General features: G+C 33.2%; 1 protein-coding gene and 1 long non-coding RNA gene across 2 annotated transcripts in view; one reads left to right on the top strand and one right to left on the bottom strand.

Moving 5' to 3' along the window:
- Positions 1–11,344: 11,344 nt before the first annotated feature.
- ZIC3 (Zic family zinc finger 3) lies at positions 11,345–15,709 on the bottom strand. The gene is made up of 3 exons (XM_075323767.1): positions 14,549–15,709; positions 13,452–13,615; positions 11,345–12,296 (listed from the first exon to the last, which is right to left on the bottom strand). The coding sequence occupies exons 1-3, from the start codon at positions 15,519–15,521 to the stop codon at positions 12,108–12,110; spliced, it is 1,326 nt and encodes a 441-aa protein (XP_075179882.1). The 5' UTR covers positions 15,522–15,709; the 3' UTR covers positions 11,345–12,107.
- A 1,214-nt stretch (positions 15,710–16,923) lies between these two features.
- Positions 16,924–23,583, top strand: part of LOC142250481 (uncharacterized) — a 227,296-nt gene continuing 220,636 nt past the window's right edge. Inside the window, exon 1 of the long non-coding RNA XR_012725193.1 lies at positions 16,924–17,153. This is a non-coding gene — a long non-coding RNA (uncharacterized LOC142250481). The remainder of the gene's footprint in view (positions 17,154–23,583) is intronic.

Genomic DNA, 23,583 nt, shown 5'->3' with positions numbered 1-23,583 from the left:
ACTCTATACTAGTGCTTCGACGGGTTAGGCAAGCGGGGAGGGGGTAGGACGGAGCAGTACGTTGACGGCCGTTTCGCACTCTATACTAGTGCTTCGACGGGTCTAACCCTAGATTAGACCCGTCGAAGCACTAGTATAGAGGGAGAAACGGCCATCGTCTGACGTGCTGCTAGTATAGAGTGAGCACGTGCTGCTAGTATAGAGTGATAAACGGCCATCGTCTGACGTGCTGCTCCGTCCTACCCCCTCCCCGCTTGCCACAGCATGTTCACCTGCATATGTGAATAAACTTCCACCTACCTGCACAGCAATTATTGGTGAGTGCTTTTCATTTTTCTCCATTGCTTCTACCTTGGATTATACTGCTCCTTTTTAGAATACGCACCCCGTAGCTGTGAGTAATTTTCTTTCACTGGCTGTGCTCCTGCTGCCACAAGTCTGTTGCGGTTAGCGGTAAAACGCTGAATATGAATGAAGGCTGAAGCCAGAAGCATTATAGGTACCGAGTAGTGCCCTGTTCTTCTTATATTGAAGAATACAGACACGCATTACTGCTGAAGGAATACTAAGAATTTTTTTTTACATCTGCCCAGTAGCCACATCAAGGCATACCTTGTATACTAAGTACCTACTCTGAACTGAAGCCTCTCTCTGGATTTAACACTAGAACTACTGGACTCGTGACACCTATATAGAAATACATGGTGCAAAGTAGTCAAAATGACTACCTCAGTAGTTCTAGTGTTAAAAACCTCCTGTGTATAGGCAAATAGGGACCTGCTATAGAGAATAAAATCACCTGTGGCTAGCGGTCAGACACAGCCATTACACAGTATATAGCAGGGGCACATATATAAGATTATCTCAGCACGGGAACATTTTTTTTTAATCACATCCAATTGTGGAAATTATTTTTATTCTAAGATCTATTGACTAAAATAAACTTTGTTCAAGGGAAAACCCATTTAAACATTGAAAAAAATGATAATAATGTCAGGTCATATTAATGCCATACATAAGAAAATGTCCAAAAATTACATATATATCAAATATTAAAAAAGCATATTGTATATATTATTGAACAATGTGGTTGTCATTTCTTTTGTGTTTTTCAATACTTTCTCCGGTTACATATGCTGTTAGAATAACCTATTTTTTGCCCTTCAGTCGCTTTTCCTAGGTTACATGATGAAAAACTACAAGCAACCCATACTTTATTTTTCCTGCTGAATGAAACTTCTCTTTCCCTGCTGAGCGAAATCAGTGGGCCTCAATCCCTCCCTCTCCGCCAGTCTGGAAGATACACAGAGGAACAGAGCGTATAGAATAGACTCGAGAGCTTCTTTTAGCCCTGAATATGAGACTTCAGCCATTTAGCTCAGCCACTGCAAATGGTGTAAATTCAATTAGGGAAAAAGTTAAAAGAAACACTTATCTTCCCAGGGTCCACTACACTCACACCTTTCTTAGATTGTCTAGTCTGCCAGTCTCGAGATGAAGTTTCGCAATCTGAGAATGAGCATTAACTTCTTAATGGTGGAGCTAGTTCAGATATCCTCAACTGTGCAAATAGAGACATTCATTTAATATTAACTTAATCAGGTCTAAAACATTTCCAGCGCATTCAATAGCAGAAAATTTGTGTAACCGAAGACTGTACGTATGAATAGATGTGAATACTGTCCGACCGCTGAAGTACGGGACACATTTCTTAATTATTCCATATAGGAATTTGATGATTTTTTTACAGTTAACATTTTAGATCTTGACAAAAACTTTAGAGCCCAAACTGTAAATTCAAACTATTACATGTTACTGTTGTCTCCAATATGAAATCACCATTACAGGTATTAATTTAGGAAAATCAAATATATCAGTCAATGATATGTAATAATTGCAACAACCCCAATGCATTGCATATCTGCATAAATGCATTTATTATCAACACCTATCTTTTAAAAAATAATAAATAAAATTATTATTTTTATTATTATTATTTATTTATAGAGATATTATTATTTATTTATTATTTATAGATATTAAAATAATAATATATTTTTATCTTTGTTACTACTACTACCACTACTACCGTCCTACTACTACTACTACCACCACTACTACTACTACTACTAATAATAATAATAATAATAATAATGTCATTATTTTTTCATTATTAATAATAGCAATATATTGTTTTAATATTGTTAATAAATCAGTAATATTCTTAATATTTTCATTATTAATTTTAGTAATAATATGGGATTTTTGTTACTAATAGTAATATATTATTTTTAATAATATTAATAAATTAATCTTTTTTTTATTTTTATCATTAATAACAGAAATAGTAATTGTAAAAGCAATAATAATAATAATAATAAAAATTATATATTTTTAATATTATTAATAAATCAGTAATAATATATTCTTAATATTTTCATTATTAATTTTAGTAAGAATATGTGATTTTTTTTATTTCTAATAATAGTAATATATTATTTTTAATAACATTAATAAATGAATCATTTTTGTTATTCTTATCATTAATAGCAGAAATAGTAATTGTAAAAGCAACAATAATAATAAATATATTTTTAATATTATTAATAAATCAGTAATAATATATTCTTAATATTTTCACTATTACTTTTAGTAATATGTGATTTTTTTTTACTAAAAATAGTAATATATTATTTTTAATAATAATAAATTAATCATTTTTTTATTTTTATCATTAATAACAGAAATAGTAATTGTAAAACCAATAATAATAAATATATATATATTTTAATATTATTAATAAATCAGTAATAATATATTCTTAATATTTTCATTATTCATGTTAGTAATAATATGTTATTAATTTTACTACCCATAATAGTAATATATTATTTTTAATAATATTAATAAATTAATCATTTTTTATTTTTCTCCTTAATAACAGAAATAGTAATTGTAAAAGCAGTAATAATAATAATAATACAAAATATATTTTTTAATATTATTAATAAATCAGTAATAATATATTCTTAATATTTTCATTATTAATTTTAGTTATAATATGTGGTTTGTTTGTTTTTTACTAATAATAGTAATATACTTTTTTAATATTAATAAATTAATTATATTTTTATTTTTTTATCATTAATAACAGAAATAGTAATTGTAAAAGCAATAATAATAATAATAATAATAATAATAATAATAAATATATTATTTTAATATTATTATTACAGGACCAAATACAGTTTCCTGCATTAATAGTTGCAATGGATCCATAAAATTCAAATACTATGGGATATGTATGGGATCGGAGTTTGTTGTTTTTGTTTGCATCCATAGACTTGAATTAGCACGTCTCATCTCATCCAAAATAAAGAAGACTATTGCTATGGTATGCTGTGATTTTTTTTTCATGTAGACATCCAGTCTGGGTGAAAATGATGCCATATGAACGATCCAAGTGAATAACGTTGGTCCATGTGATGTCAGATTTTTACATGGACAGCACTCGGTCATATGAATGTAACCTGTGTGTGAGATCTGTGCATTAATCTTGGCATCTATAGATATAAAAGTGTTGCTGCGTATGATATTTTGTGTGCTTGTCAATGTGCACTCCATAGACATACTAATAGGGGATATATATTATGAGCCCCATTGGGGACAGTGGTGATAATGTACGTAAAGCGCTGCGAAATATGATAGCGCTATATAAGCTAAAAAGGCATGTGTCTATACAATTCTGCATGCTCATGTTATTATTTACTAATATCATCATCAGTGCAAAATAAAATGTAGGTTACCTAGGATGCATTCTGTTATAGAGCATGTTGGTGCTCAAAAAGCAATATTATTTCTAAATTACAATATTACATTCAATATCAACACCTTCAACCAACAGTGTTGCCACCAAAGTGAAGAGAAGCATATATTATTTTCTATAACATTTAGAATTAATTGTATCCACTACAAAAACAAAGAATGCAACTCAATATACTCCATTAATTGCATCCATTGAAAAGTAGACATATTTCAGTATAGCGAATATCGCCAGAAATATAAAAACTCAAAAAAATCGAAGTCTAAGGATATGTGCGCACGTTGCAGATTAGGTGCAGAAATTTTCTATACCAAAAAAAGCACCTTGTGGCAGAAAAACACACCAAAAAACGCGCTGGACCATATATAACAAGCTTTTCTCCCCCCCATTCACCTTTTGTGTCTCCCCTATTTCCTCATAGACTGTAAGCTTACGAGCAGGGCCCTCACTCCTCCTGGTATCTTAATTTTGTTATTTTGTATTGTCTCAAATTGTCTGTACATGCCCCCTCTGAATTGTAAAGCGCTGCGGAATATGTTGGTGCTATAGAAATAAAACTTTATTATTATTACCTTGTGGCCAAAATACATTAAAAAATGCACCTTGTGGCAGAAAAACACACTAAAAATGCAATTTGTGGCAGAAAACCACACCAAATAATGTACCTTGGGGTAGAAAAAACACACCAAAAAATGCACCTTGCAATAGAAAACCACACCACAAAACACACATTGTAGCAAAAAAAAAAACACACACCAGAAAAATGTACCTTGTGGCAGAAAACCACACCAAAAAACGCACCTTGTGGCAGAAAACCACACCAAAAAACGCACCTTGTGGCAGAAAAACATACCAAAAAACACACTTTGTTGCAAAAAAAACACCAAAAAACACATTTTGTGGTAAAAAAACACACCAAAAAACACACCTTGTGGCAGAAAAACACATAAAAAAATACACCTTGTGGCAGAAAAACACACCAAATAATGTACCTTGTGGTAGAAAAAAACACACCAAAAATGCACCTTGTGGCCGAAATACACCAAAAAATGCACCTTGTGGTAGAAAAACACACCAAAAATGCACCTTGGGGCCGAAATACACCAAAAAAATGCACCTTGTGGCAGAAAAACACATAAAAAAATGGCCCTTGTGGCCGAAATACACCAAAAAAACGCACCTTATGGCCGAAATATACCAAAAAACGCTCCTTGTGGCAGAAACACACATAACAAAATGCACCTTGTGGCTGAAATACACCAAAAAAAGGCACCTTGTGACCGAAATACATACCAAAAATTGCTCCTTTTGGCAGAAAACTACACCAAATAATATACCTAGTGGCAGAAAAACACACCAAAAGACACACCTTGTGGCTGAAATACACCAAAAAAACACACCTTGTGGCCGAAATACACACCAAAAATTGCTCCTTTTGGCACAAAAAGTACACCAAATAATCTACCTAGTGGCAGAAAAACACACCAAAAGACGCACCTTGTGGCCGAAATACACCAAAAAACGTACCTTGTGGCCGAAATACACACCAAACAATGCTCCTTTTGGCAGAAAAACACACCAAAAAAGGTACCTTGTAGCAAAAAAAAATAAAAACACACCAAAAAACTGTACCTTGTGGCAGAAAACACAATAAAAAAATACATACTTTTTTTAGTGCATTTTTGGTGCGTTTTTGTGCCATGAATTTTTTTTGTGAAATTAATGGCTGAAAGGGTTGAAAAAAAAACCCCACCAACAATTGACATACTGCTTCTTTTTTCTGCACCCAGGAAAAAAGAAGCAGCGTGCGCACAGAATTTCAGAATTCTCAATGACTTTGCCGGGATAAGGATAGACATGAAGATTTAGGCAACAATCTGCACCAAAACTGCACCAACTCAGCGTGTGCACCCATTTACTCTGGGTTAATGGAAGACTTAGCCGTTTAACAAGTCTGGCACCAAAGGAACACACGACGTTTCGATTTTTCCCCCTAGCGGAATTCTTCTCCCATCTGGGCCATTTGTTTAAACTTTTCTTTCAAAATGTATCACCAAAATCTAGATGAACTGCTTTTATAGAATCATTGAATGGTAGAGTTGGAAAGGACCTCAAGGACCATCGGGTCCAACGCCCTACGAGTGCAGGTTTTCTTAAATCATCCCAGCTATATATTTATCCAGTTTCGGCTTGAAGATTTCATGGTACCAATATGTGTCTACCTAGAAAGGTTGTCCGACACAATCGGTGGGCATCTATCACTATCCACATCAATGTCCGCTACAGTTATACTTGCTACGATGGAATATTATTTGTATATGTAAACAAAACAAAAAACTAAGCTTAAAACAGCCGCCGGTTACACGGTGTAGCAGATCTTTATGTCAATCATAGCATGGGCACATTAAAAATCACTTTCACTTTTCTGTAAAATATATTATTATATCCCATTACTTAAATACAAAGCAAACCAAAGAGCTCGGAGACGCGATCCGGCAACCTCATATAACGTATCATTTTTTAAAACAGAGATTAAGTGGATGATCATCAGCGTCAGCCATCACATTCAGCTGCTCTGTACCCGAATTACACTACAATATTATCACTTATCTCATATCTATACTGTCCCTATTACAGGAGGTTATTAGCAATAATCTAAAAGTAAAGAAAAAAGCAGTGTCGTAACAGAGGTTAGAATTTTAACAGAAAAGCAGAACCATAACCGAGTTTAGAGACAAAACTAAAATCTGGGGAAGAAAAAAAAAAAAAAAAAAGAAAAGAAGAAAGAAGAAGAGCCAATCACGTTTCCCTTCCGGTGGTCTGAAGATGAAAGGCTTCAAAAGCTGGGAGGAGAGAGGATCAGCGGCCATGAATCATCACTGCACGCAGCAACAGGGCGTGAAGGAGGGGTTTGAATGACAGCAGTTATTTGGGCCTGTGCTGTTTACTGAAGCCTCTTTTATTTCGCACACTATATATACAGTATATAATATATATATATATATATATATCTGTAGAGAGAACGCGAGAGAAAAAGAGAAAGGCAGGGAGAAAAAGGAGCGAGGGATAGAGAAAGAGATATAAAGAGAAACAGAGAGAGAAACAAGAGAGAGAACGAGAAAGGAGATAGAGAGAGCTATAAAGAGAGAAAAAGAGAGAGAAACAGGAGAGAAAGATATATATATATATATATATATATATATATATATATTGTATATACAGAGAGAGCGAGAGAGAGAGATAACCAGTTAGATATATGCGAGTTGTGAATGTATAATACATATATACATATTATACACTACGTGCCAGGATTGAGTATACAGTATCAGTATAAAGTATGTATATTATATAAATAATAAAAGAGCAAGAAAAGATAGCGAAACAGCTGAGGAATTAGAAATATACTATAGATAAATAGATATAGACATATTTATATATATATATATATATATATATATAGATAGATAGATAGATAGATAGAGGGATAGATAGATAGATAGATAGATAGATAGATAGACAGACAGAGGGATAGAGGGATAGATAGATAGATAGATAGATAGATAGATAGATAGATAGATAGATAGATAGATATTGTATAGATAGATAGATAGATAGAGGGATAGATAGATAGATAGAGGGATAGAGGGATAGATAGATAGATAGATAGAGGGATAGATAGATAGATAGATAGATATAGATAGAGGGATAGATAGATAGATAGATAGATAGATAGATAGATAGATAGATAGAGGGATAGGCTAGGAGAGAACGATAAATAGAGAGATACATTTACACAAAAACAATATGTAAAATATGATAGCTAACAATAGACAGATAGATGATGGATGGATGGATGGATAGATAGTTAGATAGATAAATAGATAGAGATAGATAGATAATGCACAGATACATAGATTGATAAATAGGTAATAGATTGGATAAATAAATAGATAATGGACAGATATAGAAAATGGATAGATAGATAGATAATAGATAGATAGATGGATAGATAAATAAAAAGATAGATAGATATCAATATTTACAGATATACATACACAAAAGCACAATCTAAACAGACAGCTGATGAAGGATCGATAAATAACTGACAATGATAGATCGATCGATAAATAAATAGATAGATAGATAGATAGAGGGATAGATAGATATATAGATAGATAGAGGGATAGATAGATAGATAGATAGATATAGATAGATGGATAGATAGATAGAGGGATAGATAAAGGGATAGATAGATAGATAGAGATAGATAGAGGGATAGATAGATAGATAGATAGATAGATAGATAGATAGATAGATAGATAGATAGATAGATAGATAGATAGAAGGATAGATAGATAGATAGATAGAGGGATAGATAGATAGATAGATAGATAGATAGATAGATAGATAGATAGAAGGATAGATAGATAGATATAGATAGATAGATAGATAGATAGATAGATAGATAGATAGATAGAGATAGAGGGATAGATATATGAGTGGCTATAGATGATACATAGTTGATAGTTGATAGATTGATAGATCGCCATTATATACATACACAAGCATTATGATAATTAATTTCTTCCTCAGGCCTCTCATATTTGCATTGTGAGACTTAATTACGACAATATTACAATCCATGGGAAAATTGAAATAAAAGTCCGTTTAGCGCTCATCATATTTTTTTTTTTTTGTCACTTGCTTGCTGTTATGAGTTTATCATTGTTCAAGCCCCAAACCAAAGGCCATGGTTTAGTTGGTGCAGCTGGTAATGTCACCACAATTTTTCTACACATAAATGTCATGGCCTACGCTTCTGAAATCTGACTCAGCGAATCAGTCTGGAGGTAACAATATTAACCTCTCTACTTCTCAAAAACATCAAAGATATGCAGCCATCTCAATCTTTTCACAGTAAGATCCCTGCTGTTCTTTGGAACCACTACCAGTCTTAATATGTTAATGAGACAATCAATTGAAATTTTGCAACAATCTGTAGAAAAAAATGGCAATTCAAAAGAAAAAAAAAATCAGTGAGCTCTATTTTATACGTTTATTTTCCTGTATTTTTTTTTTTTTTTTTCAGTTTATATATTGCATTGTTTTGAATATATTCTAGAGCTGGGCTTTATTATATACATATATCTCCTAGGATTGTGTATATTATTGTAATATTAATTTCCACTCTTTTTTTTTCTTTTTTTTTCACATTTTATTGATATGAAACTATTAGGCACAAACATTTGCAGTTAATAAAAAATATACCCTTCTTTCTGTCTTTCTCTCTCTATATATATAGCTATGAGCAATAACCAGGAGGAAAAAAAAATAATTTCAGGCGCAAAAATTAACATTTGTTTAATGCATTTTATTGACATGCGCCACTCTTTGCTACTATTATTAACGTAGAATGCCCATAGAGAATATAATTCCTAATCATGCCAGTCAAGCCATAATGGTAAAGTGTGTGATACCTGTAAAAATCTGGGGGGGGTTTCTATAAAAAATATTAAGGGTTACCATTACCATCCAATTCTAATTGGGGACTGATATCTGGGCACTAATGAGTACAAGGGTACAGGTACCCTCTTAGTTATCGATTAAATACTGCCAGGTTCCATTTTTTTATTGCTTATGCAGCAAAATCACCATTGGGTCAAGCCTGTAGCGAATTACTGTATCTATGCTAAAAAAAAAAAAATATTGTTAGGCCAAATATATATAGGTTCCAGCTAAAAATGTGGCTTTATTAAAGGGGTGGGGCCAAGGAATACCTTTATGTGACCATAATTACAGTACATTTAAGACTCAAGATAATAAACTCCTATGTAATAAATCAAAAAGTCCTATAGGAATGAAAAAAAAAAAACAGAACCAGACACAACTTTATCAAATATGATAAGCGTATTCATAAATATGCAGCTGGCATGAATCCTTTAAGGAATTCGTGAATATTTGCAATTTTTGCCTTTTTTGTTTACTGCTGTTTACTGTCATTATTTTAAAGAATCATGTGCCCAATTTAAGTCCATGAATATATGCAGTTTTTGCCTTTTTTGCTTACTGCTGTTTACTGTCAATATTTACAATATCCTCAACATTTTTGAAAGGATATAATTTTTGACTGTTAGAATAAGAAATGTTTGCAATTTTTGACTTTTTTGTTTACTGCTGTTTACTGTCAATATTTTAAAGAATCATGTGCCCAATTTAAGTCCATGAACATTTACAGTTTTTGCCTTTTTAGTTTACTGCTGCTTACTGTCAATATTTTAAAAAGTCATGTGCCCAATTTAAGTCCATGAATATTTTCAGTTTTTACCTTTTTTGTATACTGCTGTTTACTGTCAATATTTACAATATCCTCAACATTTTTGAAAAAATATCATTTTGACTGTTAGAATAAGAAATGTTTGCACTTTTGGACTTTTTTGTTTACTTCTGCTTACTGTCAATATTTTAAAGAATCATGTGCCCAATTTAAGTCCATGAATATATGCAGTTTTTGCCTTTTTTTGTTTACTGCTGTTTACTGTCAATATTTTAAAAAGTCATGTGCCCAATTTAAGTCCATGAATATTTTCAGTTTTTGCCCTTTTTGTATACTGCTGTTTACTGTCAATATTTACAATATCCTCAACATTTTTTAAAAGATATCATTTTTGACTGTTAGAATAAGAAATGTTTGCACTTTTGGACTTTTTTGTTTACTTCTGTTTACTGTCAATAATTTAAAGAATCATGTGCCCAATTTAAGCCCATTAATATTTGAAGTTTTTGTCTTTTGTGTTTACTGCTGTTTACTGTCAATATTTACAATATCCTTAACATTTTTAAAAAGATATCATTTTTGATTGTTAGAATAAAAAAAGTTTGCAATTTTTGCCTTTTTTGTTTACTGCAGTTTACTGTCAATATTTTAAAGAATCATGTGCCCAATTTAAGTCCATGAACATTTGCAGTTTTTGCCTTTTTTGTTTACTGTTGTTTACTATGAATATTTACAATATTCTTAACTTTTTTTAAAAGATATTTTTGTGCATTCCACGGAATTTTGTATCCTGAATGTCAAGGCTGACAGAATAAGGCCTAAAACTTTTATTTAATTCTTACATTCTTCTTTTTGTTTTTAACCCAACATCTTTCTACCATTTCTTATGTCACAGTATTAATATTCTTTTACATGGTTTCTTTTTTTTTTTTATTCCCCTTACAAGATAAAACTGAACCTATTAAACTCTTTGAAATTTGCTGGAGAACAGCAGCATGTTCCCATTTGTTCTTTGAAGCATTAGATAGAGATGTCATGGTACCCAACTGAATTGATTAGAAATATATGATTTGCCTGAACGACGTTGAAAGGAAAATTTATACTTACTGCTTAAAACAAATATCAACTAGTTTGAAACGCCTTTGATATCTATCCTTGTCACCTAAATGCCGGCAAACAGACTCTTACAATCTTCCAAACATATTTTTAAATTTTGTGGATTCCCCTCCCCCACCTCCCACCCCCCCTATATAAAGATTGTTAAGGCAAAGGAACTCATAGGTTTGACAATTTAAAATTAGATTTTTTTTTCAAAACAATAAACTTTAATGCTAAAGCAGTTATAACCAAAAGCTATACAGAGTTTTGTTAGAAAATTTTTTTTTCATAAATATTGTTCAGTTCCCGGCACTTGTATCAATAATTAAATTACAAACGATAAATATGGCATCATGGATATATTTACAAAACTTCTTACAAAAGGCAACTGTATACTAAACGGTCACAATCTGTGAATTAATACACATCCCCATCCTGAAAATATACCGAACAACAGCTTTGACCCTATAGGACAAGGAATACATTCACAAGTGTAATGCTTTGAGAAAGTTCAAGACATAACAAGACTTTGGCACAGTTTTAAGAATGTGAGAGTTTTACAATCACCGTGAAGGTGAATGATTTTTTTAATCTGTTAAATACACTGTTAAAGAACCTATAATGTGAAAAAAAATGTAATATTGGTAAAAATAATAAAAAAAATAATAAAAAAATGGATAAGAAATGTAAATGCCAAAATATGTTTTCAAATCCTGAGAAAGGGACACAATTAGTCCACAGCCTTCTTTAAAGGGGAGAAAAAAAAATCCAGGGTAACAAAACAAAGCCCTGTTTTGTTGTTTTAATAAACTCCATCACCTCCATCTTGGTAGGACAACCATCTTGGTCTCTGTACGTCATTTGGTCCTTGTTATTGAGCATGATTTCGCCTTTGTGTGTTTTTTTTTTTTTTTAAACATACCACTCGTTAAAATTTGGTGGAAGTAATCCTGGGTTGTGAGTGTTGCTGTTAGTCTGAATTACTGCTGAAGTAGTTTTAGAAGGCTCCTCACTACTGGCAGAAACCATTGCTGGTGGGGTGGCAGATTCATAACCTGAACTGGCAGCTGGGGATGAATCAGACCCTTGAGATTCATGTACCTTGAAAAAAAAAATAGAATCATAATTTCTATTACCCTGGCTAAATATTATTATTAATCATCAGAAGTAATTAAAAAATAATAAAAATAGAACTGGTTAATGATTTAGGGTTGTCTAACAGTTTAAGAAGCCAATTGACTGTATAAGTAAGTGACTATGTAATATGTAGTGTTAAGGGTAGTCTAAAAACATAAACATTGCTAACACAAATACAATGTCAAAACATAAACCAAATAGTTTTTTAATAAAAAAATAATAATTACCAACTATATGCATTTCTTAAAAAAAATAAAAAATAAAATAAATTATAATAATTACCAACCATATGAATTCCATAGTAATAATAATAATAATAATAATAATAATAATAAAATAAAAAATAATAATTACCAATCATATGAATTTCTTAATGGAAAAAAATAATAATAAAAATAAAATAAAATAATAAATAATAATAAATACCAAATTATATGAATTTCTTAATAAAAAATAATAAGAAAACAAATAAAAAATAATAATATTCAACCATATGAATTTCTTAATAAAAGAATAATAACAATAAAAATAATAATAAATAATAATCACTAACCATATGATACTTTTAATTAAAAAATAATAAAAGAAATAAGAAATAAGAATAATTACCAACCATATGAATTTCTTAATACAAAAAAAATAATAAAAATAATAAAAAATAATAATTACCAACCATATGAATTTCTTATTAAAAAATAATAAAGTAAAAAAATAATGAATATTAATTACCAACCATATGAATTTCTTAATAAAAATTAATAAAAAAAATAATAAATAACAATAATTACCAACCATATGAACTTCTTAATACAAAAAAAAATATAAAAATACCAAAAAAATAAATAATAATTACCAACTACATGAATTTCTTAATAAAAAAATAAAAATAATAATAAAAAAATAATAATAATTACCAACCATATAAATGTCTTAATAAGAAAAATAATAATAAAACATAAAATAAAAACATAATAAATAATTATCAACCATATGAATTTACTAATGAAATAATAATAATAATAATAATAATAATAATAATAATAATAATAATAATAATAATAATAATCAACCATATGAATTTCTTAATGCAAAAAAAAAAATAGTAAAAATAATAATTACCTTCATGTGTTTCCGTAGAGAGCTAGGGTGCGTGTAGGATTTATCACAGACCTTACAGATATATGGTTTATCTGATGTATGCACGTGCATATGCTTTTTTCTGTCGCTGCTGTTTGCAAACCGTCGGTCGCATCCTTCAAACTCACACTTAAAAGGCTTCTCACCTAATAGAAGAGCACATAACTTAGTATGTGATATAGCCTGAGCTCCAGCATATCTATAAATATATAGGTATATATTCGTACGTACAGAAAGCCTCATTTTACAGTTTCGTCCTCCCCACCACTACCACCCTTAATGAAATTCACATTGTTGGCCCAGACTGCATGATTTCCTCCTTTAAATATTCCCATACGTTATCTGCATATCATATTGAAATGTTTAACTGGTCAAATTGACACTTAACAAAATGTGAAGAGATACCTATACAAATCCTGTAAATAGGTTAAACAGTCTGGTAATTGTTATCTAAACTAAATTTGATTGTTTGTGGCTTTTGAAGGACAATAGTTGTGGGTTGAAGTGTTAAAAGAATGCAGCCAGAGTCCTTCAACAATCACAGCACAATATGAAGACACCATATCACTTAAAAAAACAAAAACACAGTAGTTTTAAGACCTATTATACAAGAGAGGACATTAGTTGTCATCCTGCCTTTTCTAAACTCACTTTGCTTTTCCAAAGAGTATTAATTAAACACAGAATTCCGAATAAAAATACTTTGACAAAAGTATCACTGCTTTAATTAGGAGATGTGCCAATCAAGAGGGAAAAAAGAGCGGAAGTGAGTCAAAATGAGATTTAATTAGCATTTCTATAGTTTACTCAACAGTATGCAAAGAACTAAAGTGCTTGGAAAGTGAATCATCCCTCAACAAATTCCTATTTGTTCACTGAAAAGCCAGAAACAAAAAGACAAGAAACTGCAAATTATCACATTTTCAATCACCTTCCTTAAAAGACTAAAGATGTAATAAATAAAATAATTACATATTTAAAGAAATGGTGAAACCCAATATTGGTTCCAATAAAACGTATAGGCCCAATAACTTATCATTTACAAATTGATAGAGCATAAAGCTATGGTGCCTTCTTACCTGTATGAGTTCTTTTGTGGATCTTTAGATTTTCTGAACGAGCAAATATTTTTCCACATCCGGGGAATGGGCATGGAAAAGGTTTCTCTCCAGTATGTACCCTTATATGATTTACTAGTTTGTATTTAGCTTTGAAGGATTTGCCTCCCCTGGGACATTCCTCCCAGTAGCAAATGTGATTAGTTTGTTCTGGTCCCCCAACATGTTCCATAGTCATATGTGTAACCAGTTCATGCATGCTGCTAAATGTCCTGTCGCAAGTTTTCTGCGGGCGGTTCATGGGTGATTCCTCCATCCACTTGCACGATAATTCTTGTTTGATTGGTTGCCTCATATATCTAAAAAATGCCCCTGGGCCATGATGAGCAGCCACGTTCATACTCATATTCATGTGATTGTAGTTGTGGAACTGGGCAGCTGCATAATGATCAGTCCTGGGGCTGGGCACCGCTCTGTAAGGATCTGGACGTCCGAAAATATCACCTCGGAGACCTAAATGCATTTGACCATTGACCACATGTCCATTGGGCGAAGTGTGGCTGGCGCTTTGTTCATGAAGTCCTGGGAAGATCAGGTGTCCTGGTGGTTCAGTCATTCCAGGGGGGCCATGGCTGGCGAAAAGTCCATGCTGACCACCTGGAGAGGCAGCATCCCCAATTCCAGAATTCCGATTTCGAAAAAGAAAATCTCTTGTGGAGTTAAAGGCAGTGCCGCCATAAGATGGCACCTGCCCAGCATGGTGCCCAAGCGCGTTGGCATATCCGGATGCCTGCGGGGTAAAAGCTGAGCTCTGGCTTGCAGAGAGATCATGACTGGCTGGACTAAGCTTAAAAGCTGCAGCGTGTGAAGGTTCAGCAAAAGGATTAAGCCCCATGCCAGCATCTCTGTTGGACATTTCATGATGGCGAGATGTCCCAAACCCACCAACTCCCAGGGTGGGAAACTGAGGTCCTCCATCTAGAAGCATCGTCATGAATGAACCTGAGCAGTGTGCAGACCCAAATGAATGGTCAGCACAGGATGCGGTTCATGCAGAAGCAATGGTAACAAAAAAATAAGTTTTGCTTTAACTCCTTTTGCCTGTTGGAAATCCAGAAAAAAATTCACCCTCTCCAATAGAGTAATGTCCTTGGACTGATAAAGTCAATCACTCACTCCTCACACATAAACCAACTCAGGAGGCAGTCTGAATTTCACCAATAGAAACTCAGCTGGGGGAGTGTCATTCCAGCCCAGCCCCAGGCACCCATTTGCCTGTGAACTCTTGATTGACAGAGTTTAGCATTGAATATGGCAGCTTCACTAATATCTATTCTCTGATTGGTCTACTCAGGTTTAGTATTTGCAGGTAAGATTAACCCCCTCACTGCTGCAAATTAATGGCAATGCACAGCAAACCTATATGCAGCAGCCTCTCCCAGCGCTGCGTGAGTTAATAGATTACAGAGAACCCAAATATTTGTCCGAAAGATCCCTAATTTAAGGACGCTTCGAACCACCTTCCTAAACATCATAAGCCAGTGATCGTTCGTCATACTGATATCTTACGTTTATCCCGAACCTTCGCCGTAAATGCAAGACGTAGAGTCAGATAGAAGGGAATGTCTCAGCCTTTGTCCCTGTAGTTTTTATTTCTGTGCTTATCTGGGCTTTTTCTTACTGATATACACTGCCCCTTTAAAATTTGTTACAAGAAAGCAATGTGCATTCCGAAAAAATTCCCCCATGTGCAGAAATCCACCACTCCTTTAATATTGTGTTGTGTATATACTTTCTTATTTGGTGTTTATATACTATTTTTTTTATTAAACTTTGCGTCTATTTTATTTATTATTTTCTTTTTTATTTAATCTTTTATGGCTGGGGATTTTCATATATCTCCATCCCTCCCCCCCTTCTTCTCTCTCTAGTGACAAAAAAAGGAATAAACAGTTAAATTGCTTGGATGGAAACAAAAGAAGGAGACTTTAGGGGAGAATCCCTGTTGTGTGAGCTCCGAGTTAGGATTTTTTAAACTTCCCAGTGCAGTTTCATACAGAAAACACATATGATCCCATAAGACCTTCATCATATAGGCTGCACTAAGACACCAAGAAAAGGATTTTTTTTTTTTTTTAACAAAAAAAAAAAATGCCTTCGTCTAGTGATGATTATAAGCTTTAGACAGCTCTATAAATTCCGTTCCTTTCTGTATGGGAAAGCATTTGCAAAGAACTATAGGGAGTAAGATTGGGAATAAAAGAGAGAGAGAAAGATGGCCGTAATTGTAATATCCTGAGATTTTCTGAGCCCAAAAGTCTGTCTATTGAGCCACTTTCACAGGATTGTCGCTGTCTCTCTGCAGGAAACATAAAATCTGATCAAGTTCAGAGACGCATTGAGAGACTGCTTCAAGCAGTGCTTTATAACTGCAGTCTTTTCACATCCTTCCCCCCAATCAGCCCCAGGAAAAGAGTTTGCATTCTTTATTTTAGAGTTTTGCAAAAAAAAAAAAAAAAAAAACTCCACCCCTATAAAAATCAGCTTCACTAGTAATGCCATGTCCCATCAAAACCAATCAAAATTCATGCAACACATCCAACAGGAACACACTAAAAGTTGAAAGGTGAGTCCCTCTTGTCTTAAATCATTGCTTCTTAAACCTTAGTTTACTGTGTGTTTGTTAAGACTTCGCTGTGGTGCAGCATGTCTACAAGGGTAAGGCAAAGTTGTGGAGATTTCACTGATCTGATGCTTGGAGCTGCACCGAGAGGCTGCATTTGTAGCTGCTGTGCCTGGGAACTTGATGGACGCAAAGCTTATCCCTATGCAGTAATGGGCTTTGATGTCCCTTTGGTGAATGCACTACATTTCAAATGCCCTCCTAGTCACTGAGAGTCCTATAGAACCCAGCCAAGGTTTATGGTGATTCTCTTGTTCTTTCATAGGTGTCAGCAAAGTTTTTCAGACCTATCCCCCCTTTCATTAGTTTATTGGCCTGTTCCAAACTGTTCCAAAGCAAATTGCTGATTTTTCCTTACCTGTTTATGTGGTAGGGCATTGTCCCAATAAGATAATTCATTAACTCAGGCATATGTTGACTTGTTTCTGCGACAAAAAGGACATAATTTAATTAGACCATCCAGTGAGAATACGGTTGTGAAGTGTCTGTGAAGTTGCCGACTGGATAAATGACCTTTAACGTTCCAGAGGCCTCAGCAGTGGTCCTCTTTTTTATTTTTTTTGACACTTTTTTAATACTTCATTTTTACTTTTAAGTTTAAAAGAAGAGAACATAGATCTATAGATGGATATGGTGGGGAGGAGGAGGGGTGGTGGGGGTGACGGAGGGGACTTATGACACTTCACTTTTTTAGATGTAGGATCTTCCTTAAGGAAAAAAAAAAGAAAGAAGGTAAATCCATCCAGATGTGTGAAAGTCTTTACTGTAAAAATAAACACTCGATTGAATATAAAATGCAAGCTGTAGTGTTTAACCTTTTGCCAGACCTCAGAGGGTGGACAATATATCTTTTTAAGGAGCCTAGAGTAAGTGGTGTACTCTGACAGAAAAACTCCAGTGCTATATATAATGTATACTGATGTCTCGAGATGATGTTGCCAATGGAAGAGCTCGAAGACAACATGTTTTTCAAAAATGACAAAGATTTGCCACAAGTAAAATATATCTTTGTACCGTGTTAGCCAGTAGAGATAAAAAAAATTGTTTAAAAGAACAGAGAGTCCTCAGTGGTTGATACCTTTTAATGGCTAACTGAAAAGATGGTAATAATTGCAAGCTTTCGAGACTACTCAGGTCTCTTCAGAGACCTGAGTAGTCTCGAAAGCTTGCAATTATTACCATCTTTTCAGTTAGCCATTAAAAGGTATCAACCACTGAGGACTCTCTGTTCTTTTAAACAATTTTTTTTAAAGATTTGCCAGTCATCTCTTATTAAAAAAATGTGTGTGTGTGTATATATATATCTGAGTGTGCATGTAAATATATATGTATATGTGTGTGTATATTAATGTGTGTACATGTGTATTTATGTATGTGTGCGTACGGGTGTCTCTATATATATGTGTGGGTGTGTGTATATGTGTGTGTGCATATATATATGCACACACACATATACACAATGTATATATATGTGTGTATATATGTATGTATGTGTATATATATATATATAATGTGTGTGTGCGTATGTATATATATATATAGATATATATATATATATATCTATGTATATAATGTGTGTGTGTGTATGTATATACATATGTGTGTGTCTGAATATATTTGTGTGGTGTATATATATTATTATAATTTATTATTATAGCGCCATCTATTCCATGACGCTTTACAAGTGAAAGGGTATACATATATATATGTGTGTGTGTGTATATGTGTCTCTGTGTGTGTATTTTCATATATGTGTGTGTACATATAAATGTGTGTATATGTATGTATATGAGTGTGTGTGTATATATACATGCGTGTGTGCGAGTGTGTGTATACATATATATATGTGTGCGTGTGTGCGTGAATATATATACATATGTGTCTAAATATATATGTATATATATTTAAGTGTGTGGTGTGGTGTGTATATGTATATATATATATACATATATATATATATATATATATGTGTGTGTGTATACTTTTACATGTGTGTATGTGTATACATATATGTGTGTATATGTGTATATATAAATGTATATATATGGGTGTGTGTCTACATATATATGTATGTGTGTGTTTTTATATATATATATATATATACTCTAATTATTTTACTCTATTATTATGCATAGAGTAGACCACCTAAGTTACAAATAGCCCCTTGTAGATTGTCGCCGTATTGTTTATTGAATCACTATGTCAGCAGCACATTTATTACTTATACAATGGATATATTTATTGACATAGGTATAGATAATGATGTCATGTTGGTCTCATTGAAGGCAAAAAATTAGAGTCGCATTAAGCCTACAGAGCTCCATATTTTATACATTAATTTGATATTCATGCTTTAAATAAAAAATAAAAAAATAGGTTTATAGTTGATACATGAGTGTGACTATGTTGTATTGCGGATGTGTGTATATGAATATATGTGTGTATGCGTACATGCATAAAAATGAGTGTATAGTATTTTGTTATTTCCTTATATTGGAAAACTACTTATATGATTCACGTGACCCCAAAATACATGTTAAATCTTAAATTAAAAAAAGACTGACGCTGTGCAATCCATCGGACTAGGTTGTATATGGCTTGTTCATTTGTAAACATATTGTGGTGGCAGAATAATTAAAGCCAAACTAGGGCCAAATTAGACATTTTCATTGTTAGTGTCAATCAATGCAGTATAATCACATGTACACTTGAACTTCGAAGGGATGCATTGAAGTAAACAGGGCCTTGGGTGGGAAGAGAAAAGGAGCAGAATGACTCTGTTGAGGAAACTTCATCGTACAAAGAAACCAGGACTTCCGCACAGAATGTAGACACTTACTCGATAGTGAAGGCTCATTCACTGTCTTTGGGCCAACCTATCTATGGGAAGAGGGAGAGACAGATGCGAGGTATTAAGTCAACCACGAGATAAGCTTCTAGCAAGGAGGAAAGGTTGTGGAATGGCCACATTAAGATTAAGTTCTTCCAAGAAAAACAATGATCATATGCCCTTCTCCCAGATCATAGCTGGTGAATAGTCCTTTTGTGGTCTGGATACTTTGGATAATAAATCCAGACAATGTATTAGGCCTCCTGATATATTCATGATCATCATAAAACCCATCACTCTGGCAAATAACATTACTTAGCAAGTCACTTTATGTTTAATGACTAATAATAAAAAGCAAATTTGTCAGAAAGTAAAAAATGATGCAGATAATTCACCAAGATTCATTCTTCTCGTGAGGTGGAGAATGCATCAGATGGATTAAGGAAGAAAAAACTTCAATCATAATATCTGCTAAGGACTCTAAAAGACAGAGCGTCCACCCCCGTGAGTGACATCTGTTATCTCCTTAAGGTGGAAATACGGAAGCATTTCTGGGTTAAAAGGAACAGGCCTGGAAAAATAAATGTAGAGTATATCTTGTCGTGATGAGAGCAAATGTTCGAGTTATCATCAGACTAAATAGCAGAGTCACTGGCATATTAGCGTGAATATTAAAGGCTTACGCTTCTGGGCTCAACATCTTAAATCCATCTAATGTGCTTTGTCTTTTAGGTAGACAATCCAGGCTCTCAGTCTGGGAGTATATTAGGCCTGTTTCAGTTCCCTAGATCGTTCTGCTCACACTGTGAATCCCATGAGAAGACACATTTTAGTTGCTCTTATCCAAAAAAAAAGAAAGAATGAAAGAAATGGTGTGTGTAGAAAGTTTCCATACAAACACAAATTTATCAACACAAAAGCTGCCGCTTGGAGTCGAGTCCTGGGTGTGACATGGCTTCCACACGTCTACTTGTACACAACCGGCTCTAAAGCTGGTTCGCTCTTGTTTAGTTGTTGCTTGTGTGTGTGGTAACTTTAGCTGACGAGTAAAAAGAAAGTTGAGAATATCTCAATCAGTGATGAGGTGACCTGTGACCTGGAGGGTGCTTTTTATTGTCCTCTTTCTTTTGAGGGGGACACACAGTTTATTGACCCATTCAATGTAACTTTGCCCTGAGGGGAAACCACAAGCACCATACTACTTGAAGATATGAGGACTCTGTCTACTGTCTGTGTACACCAACATTATCTCTCCTTCCACCAAATGTCCATAGACGCTAGTCCTGGTGAGATTATCTAGTCATCTTCTATGGGCTACGCGTGTATATATATATATATATATATATATATATATATACTGTATGTGATTTATAGGGGTGCAAACTAGAAAAATAGACTGATTAAAAGGTTATTGCTACAGATAGACAGATATAGATAGAGAGAGATAGATAGTTATATAGATATAGATAGAGATAGCTCGTCCGTCTATCAGATAGACAAACACACAGACAGATATATAGAGTGTCTGTGCATCTGTCCATCTATCTATTGGATAGACAGTCAAATAGACAGGTAGATAGGTAAATAGATAGATTGTCCATCTATCTATTGAACCAACAGACAGACATATAGATGTTAGATAGATAATAAATATATTGCTTGATAGATAGATAGATTTATGTCCGTCTATCTATCAGATAGACAGACCGATAGACAGATGGATAGATAGATAGATCGATAGATAGAGGGATGGATAGATAGATAGATAGAGGGATAGATAGATAGATAGAGGGATAGATAGATAGAGGGATAGAGGGATAGATAGATAGATAGATCATCCGTCTATCTATTGAACCAACAAACAGACATATAGATGAGAGTTAGATGATAGATAGAAGGACTATCTATCGGACAGATGGTCTGATAGATAGCTAGATAGATGGAGAAATAGTCTAGACAGATACATAGTTCTTCTATCTATTGGACAGACAGATAGACAGTCAGATAGATAAACAGATACCTAGATGAAAGATAGATGATAGATAGATAGAAAGATAGTTCTTCTACCTATCAGACAGTCAGATAGACAGATGGAGATATAGAAAGACAGATAGATAGTTCATCTGACTGTCTATTGGACCAACAGACAGACATATAGTTGAGAGTTAAATGGCAGATAGCAAGATAGATAGATAGTCCTTCTATCTATCGGACAGACAGTCAGATAGATAGACAGATGAAGAGATAAATAGACAGATAGACAGAGACAGGCAGATAGAGGGATGGATAGATCGATAGATAGAGGGATAGATGATAGATAGATAGATAGATAGATAGAGGGATAGATGGAGGGATAGATAGAGGGATAGATAGATAGATAGATAGATAGATAGAGGGATAGATGATAGATAGATAGATAGAGGGATAGATAGATAGATAGATAGAGGGATAGATAGATAGATAGATAGAGGGATAGATAGATAGATAGATAGATAGAGGGATAGATGATAGATAGATAGATAGATAGATAGATAGATAGAGGGATAGATAGATAGATAGATGGAGGGATAGATAGATAGATAGAGGGATAGATAGATAGAGGGATAGATAGATAGAGGGATAGATAGATAATGTTTAAACAAAATAGTCCAAAGTTTTGAGTGCAATATATTTTTCATATTTTTGAATACTCATTACCATACAGACTCAATATGCCATGTTCATTACTATGTGGGGTTTTTTCACATTTGTGTCTGTCTTTTTTTTTTTTTTTTCATTTGTCTCACATAACTAATAGCTGGAATGCATTCAGAAGTGGATCTTTCATGGCAGACATATTTTTTACCAGACATACCATCAAGTGTATTAAGTGATAAGAATGAGCTGTATAAATATTATTTTCATATCTTCTCTATCAGTATATATTTTAGCATTTTATACAGGACACATCCTTGGGGATTCTAAAACGCCTGATTGTTGGGGTCTACTTTTTTGCATCACAACATAGAATAGCAATAACATAACAGTACAGCGAAATTATAGTCATAAGAATGAACAGAAGAAAAAATATGTGGATACCAAGATTCACATCCATAAAAAGGAGGAGAAACGCAAAGCTACCAATGGTTAGATTACCAAATCTGTGAACCAAATGTCATTCAATCTGTTACCAATCATATCCCTAAATTCCAACAATAATGACCAGATTATTGCATCTATGGAGAATTTGGGTTGAATAGTAGTTTCAGTCAATACTTTATTTCATTTTTTTATAATTTTAAAAAAGTTAAAAATATTTTGCAATTAACAACATTTTTGGAAAAAAATAAAAACTTGCCTAACTCTTGCCGACTTTCCATAATAATTTCATAGGGTGGTAAATACTATAAATAAGAATGGTAAAATATAAAGCCAGAATTGGCTTGGTGACATAATGCCAAAAGTTTGTCAGCAAAGGGGGTACGTCTGATGTGCTGATCAAAAATACTTTCCTAAGGTTAATTAATCAGTCTTCTGTGACAAGTTGTGACCTTCGAGGCAGTT

Source organism: Anomaloglossus baeobatrachus, chromosome 9 (assembly GCF_048569485.1).
Source record: "Anomaloglossus baeobatrachus isolate aAnoBae1 chromosome 9, aAnoBae1.hap1, whole genome shotgun sequence".
Taxonomy (NCBI): Eukaryota; Metazoa; Chordata; class Amphibia; order Anura; family Aromobatidae; genus Anomaloglossus; species Anomaloglossus baeobatrachus.
The sequence above is the reverse complement of the archived record's forward strand: the minus strand, read 5'-3'. Positions and strand labels throughout refer to the sequence as shown.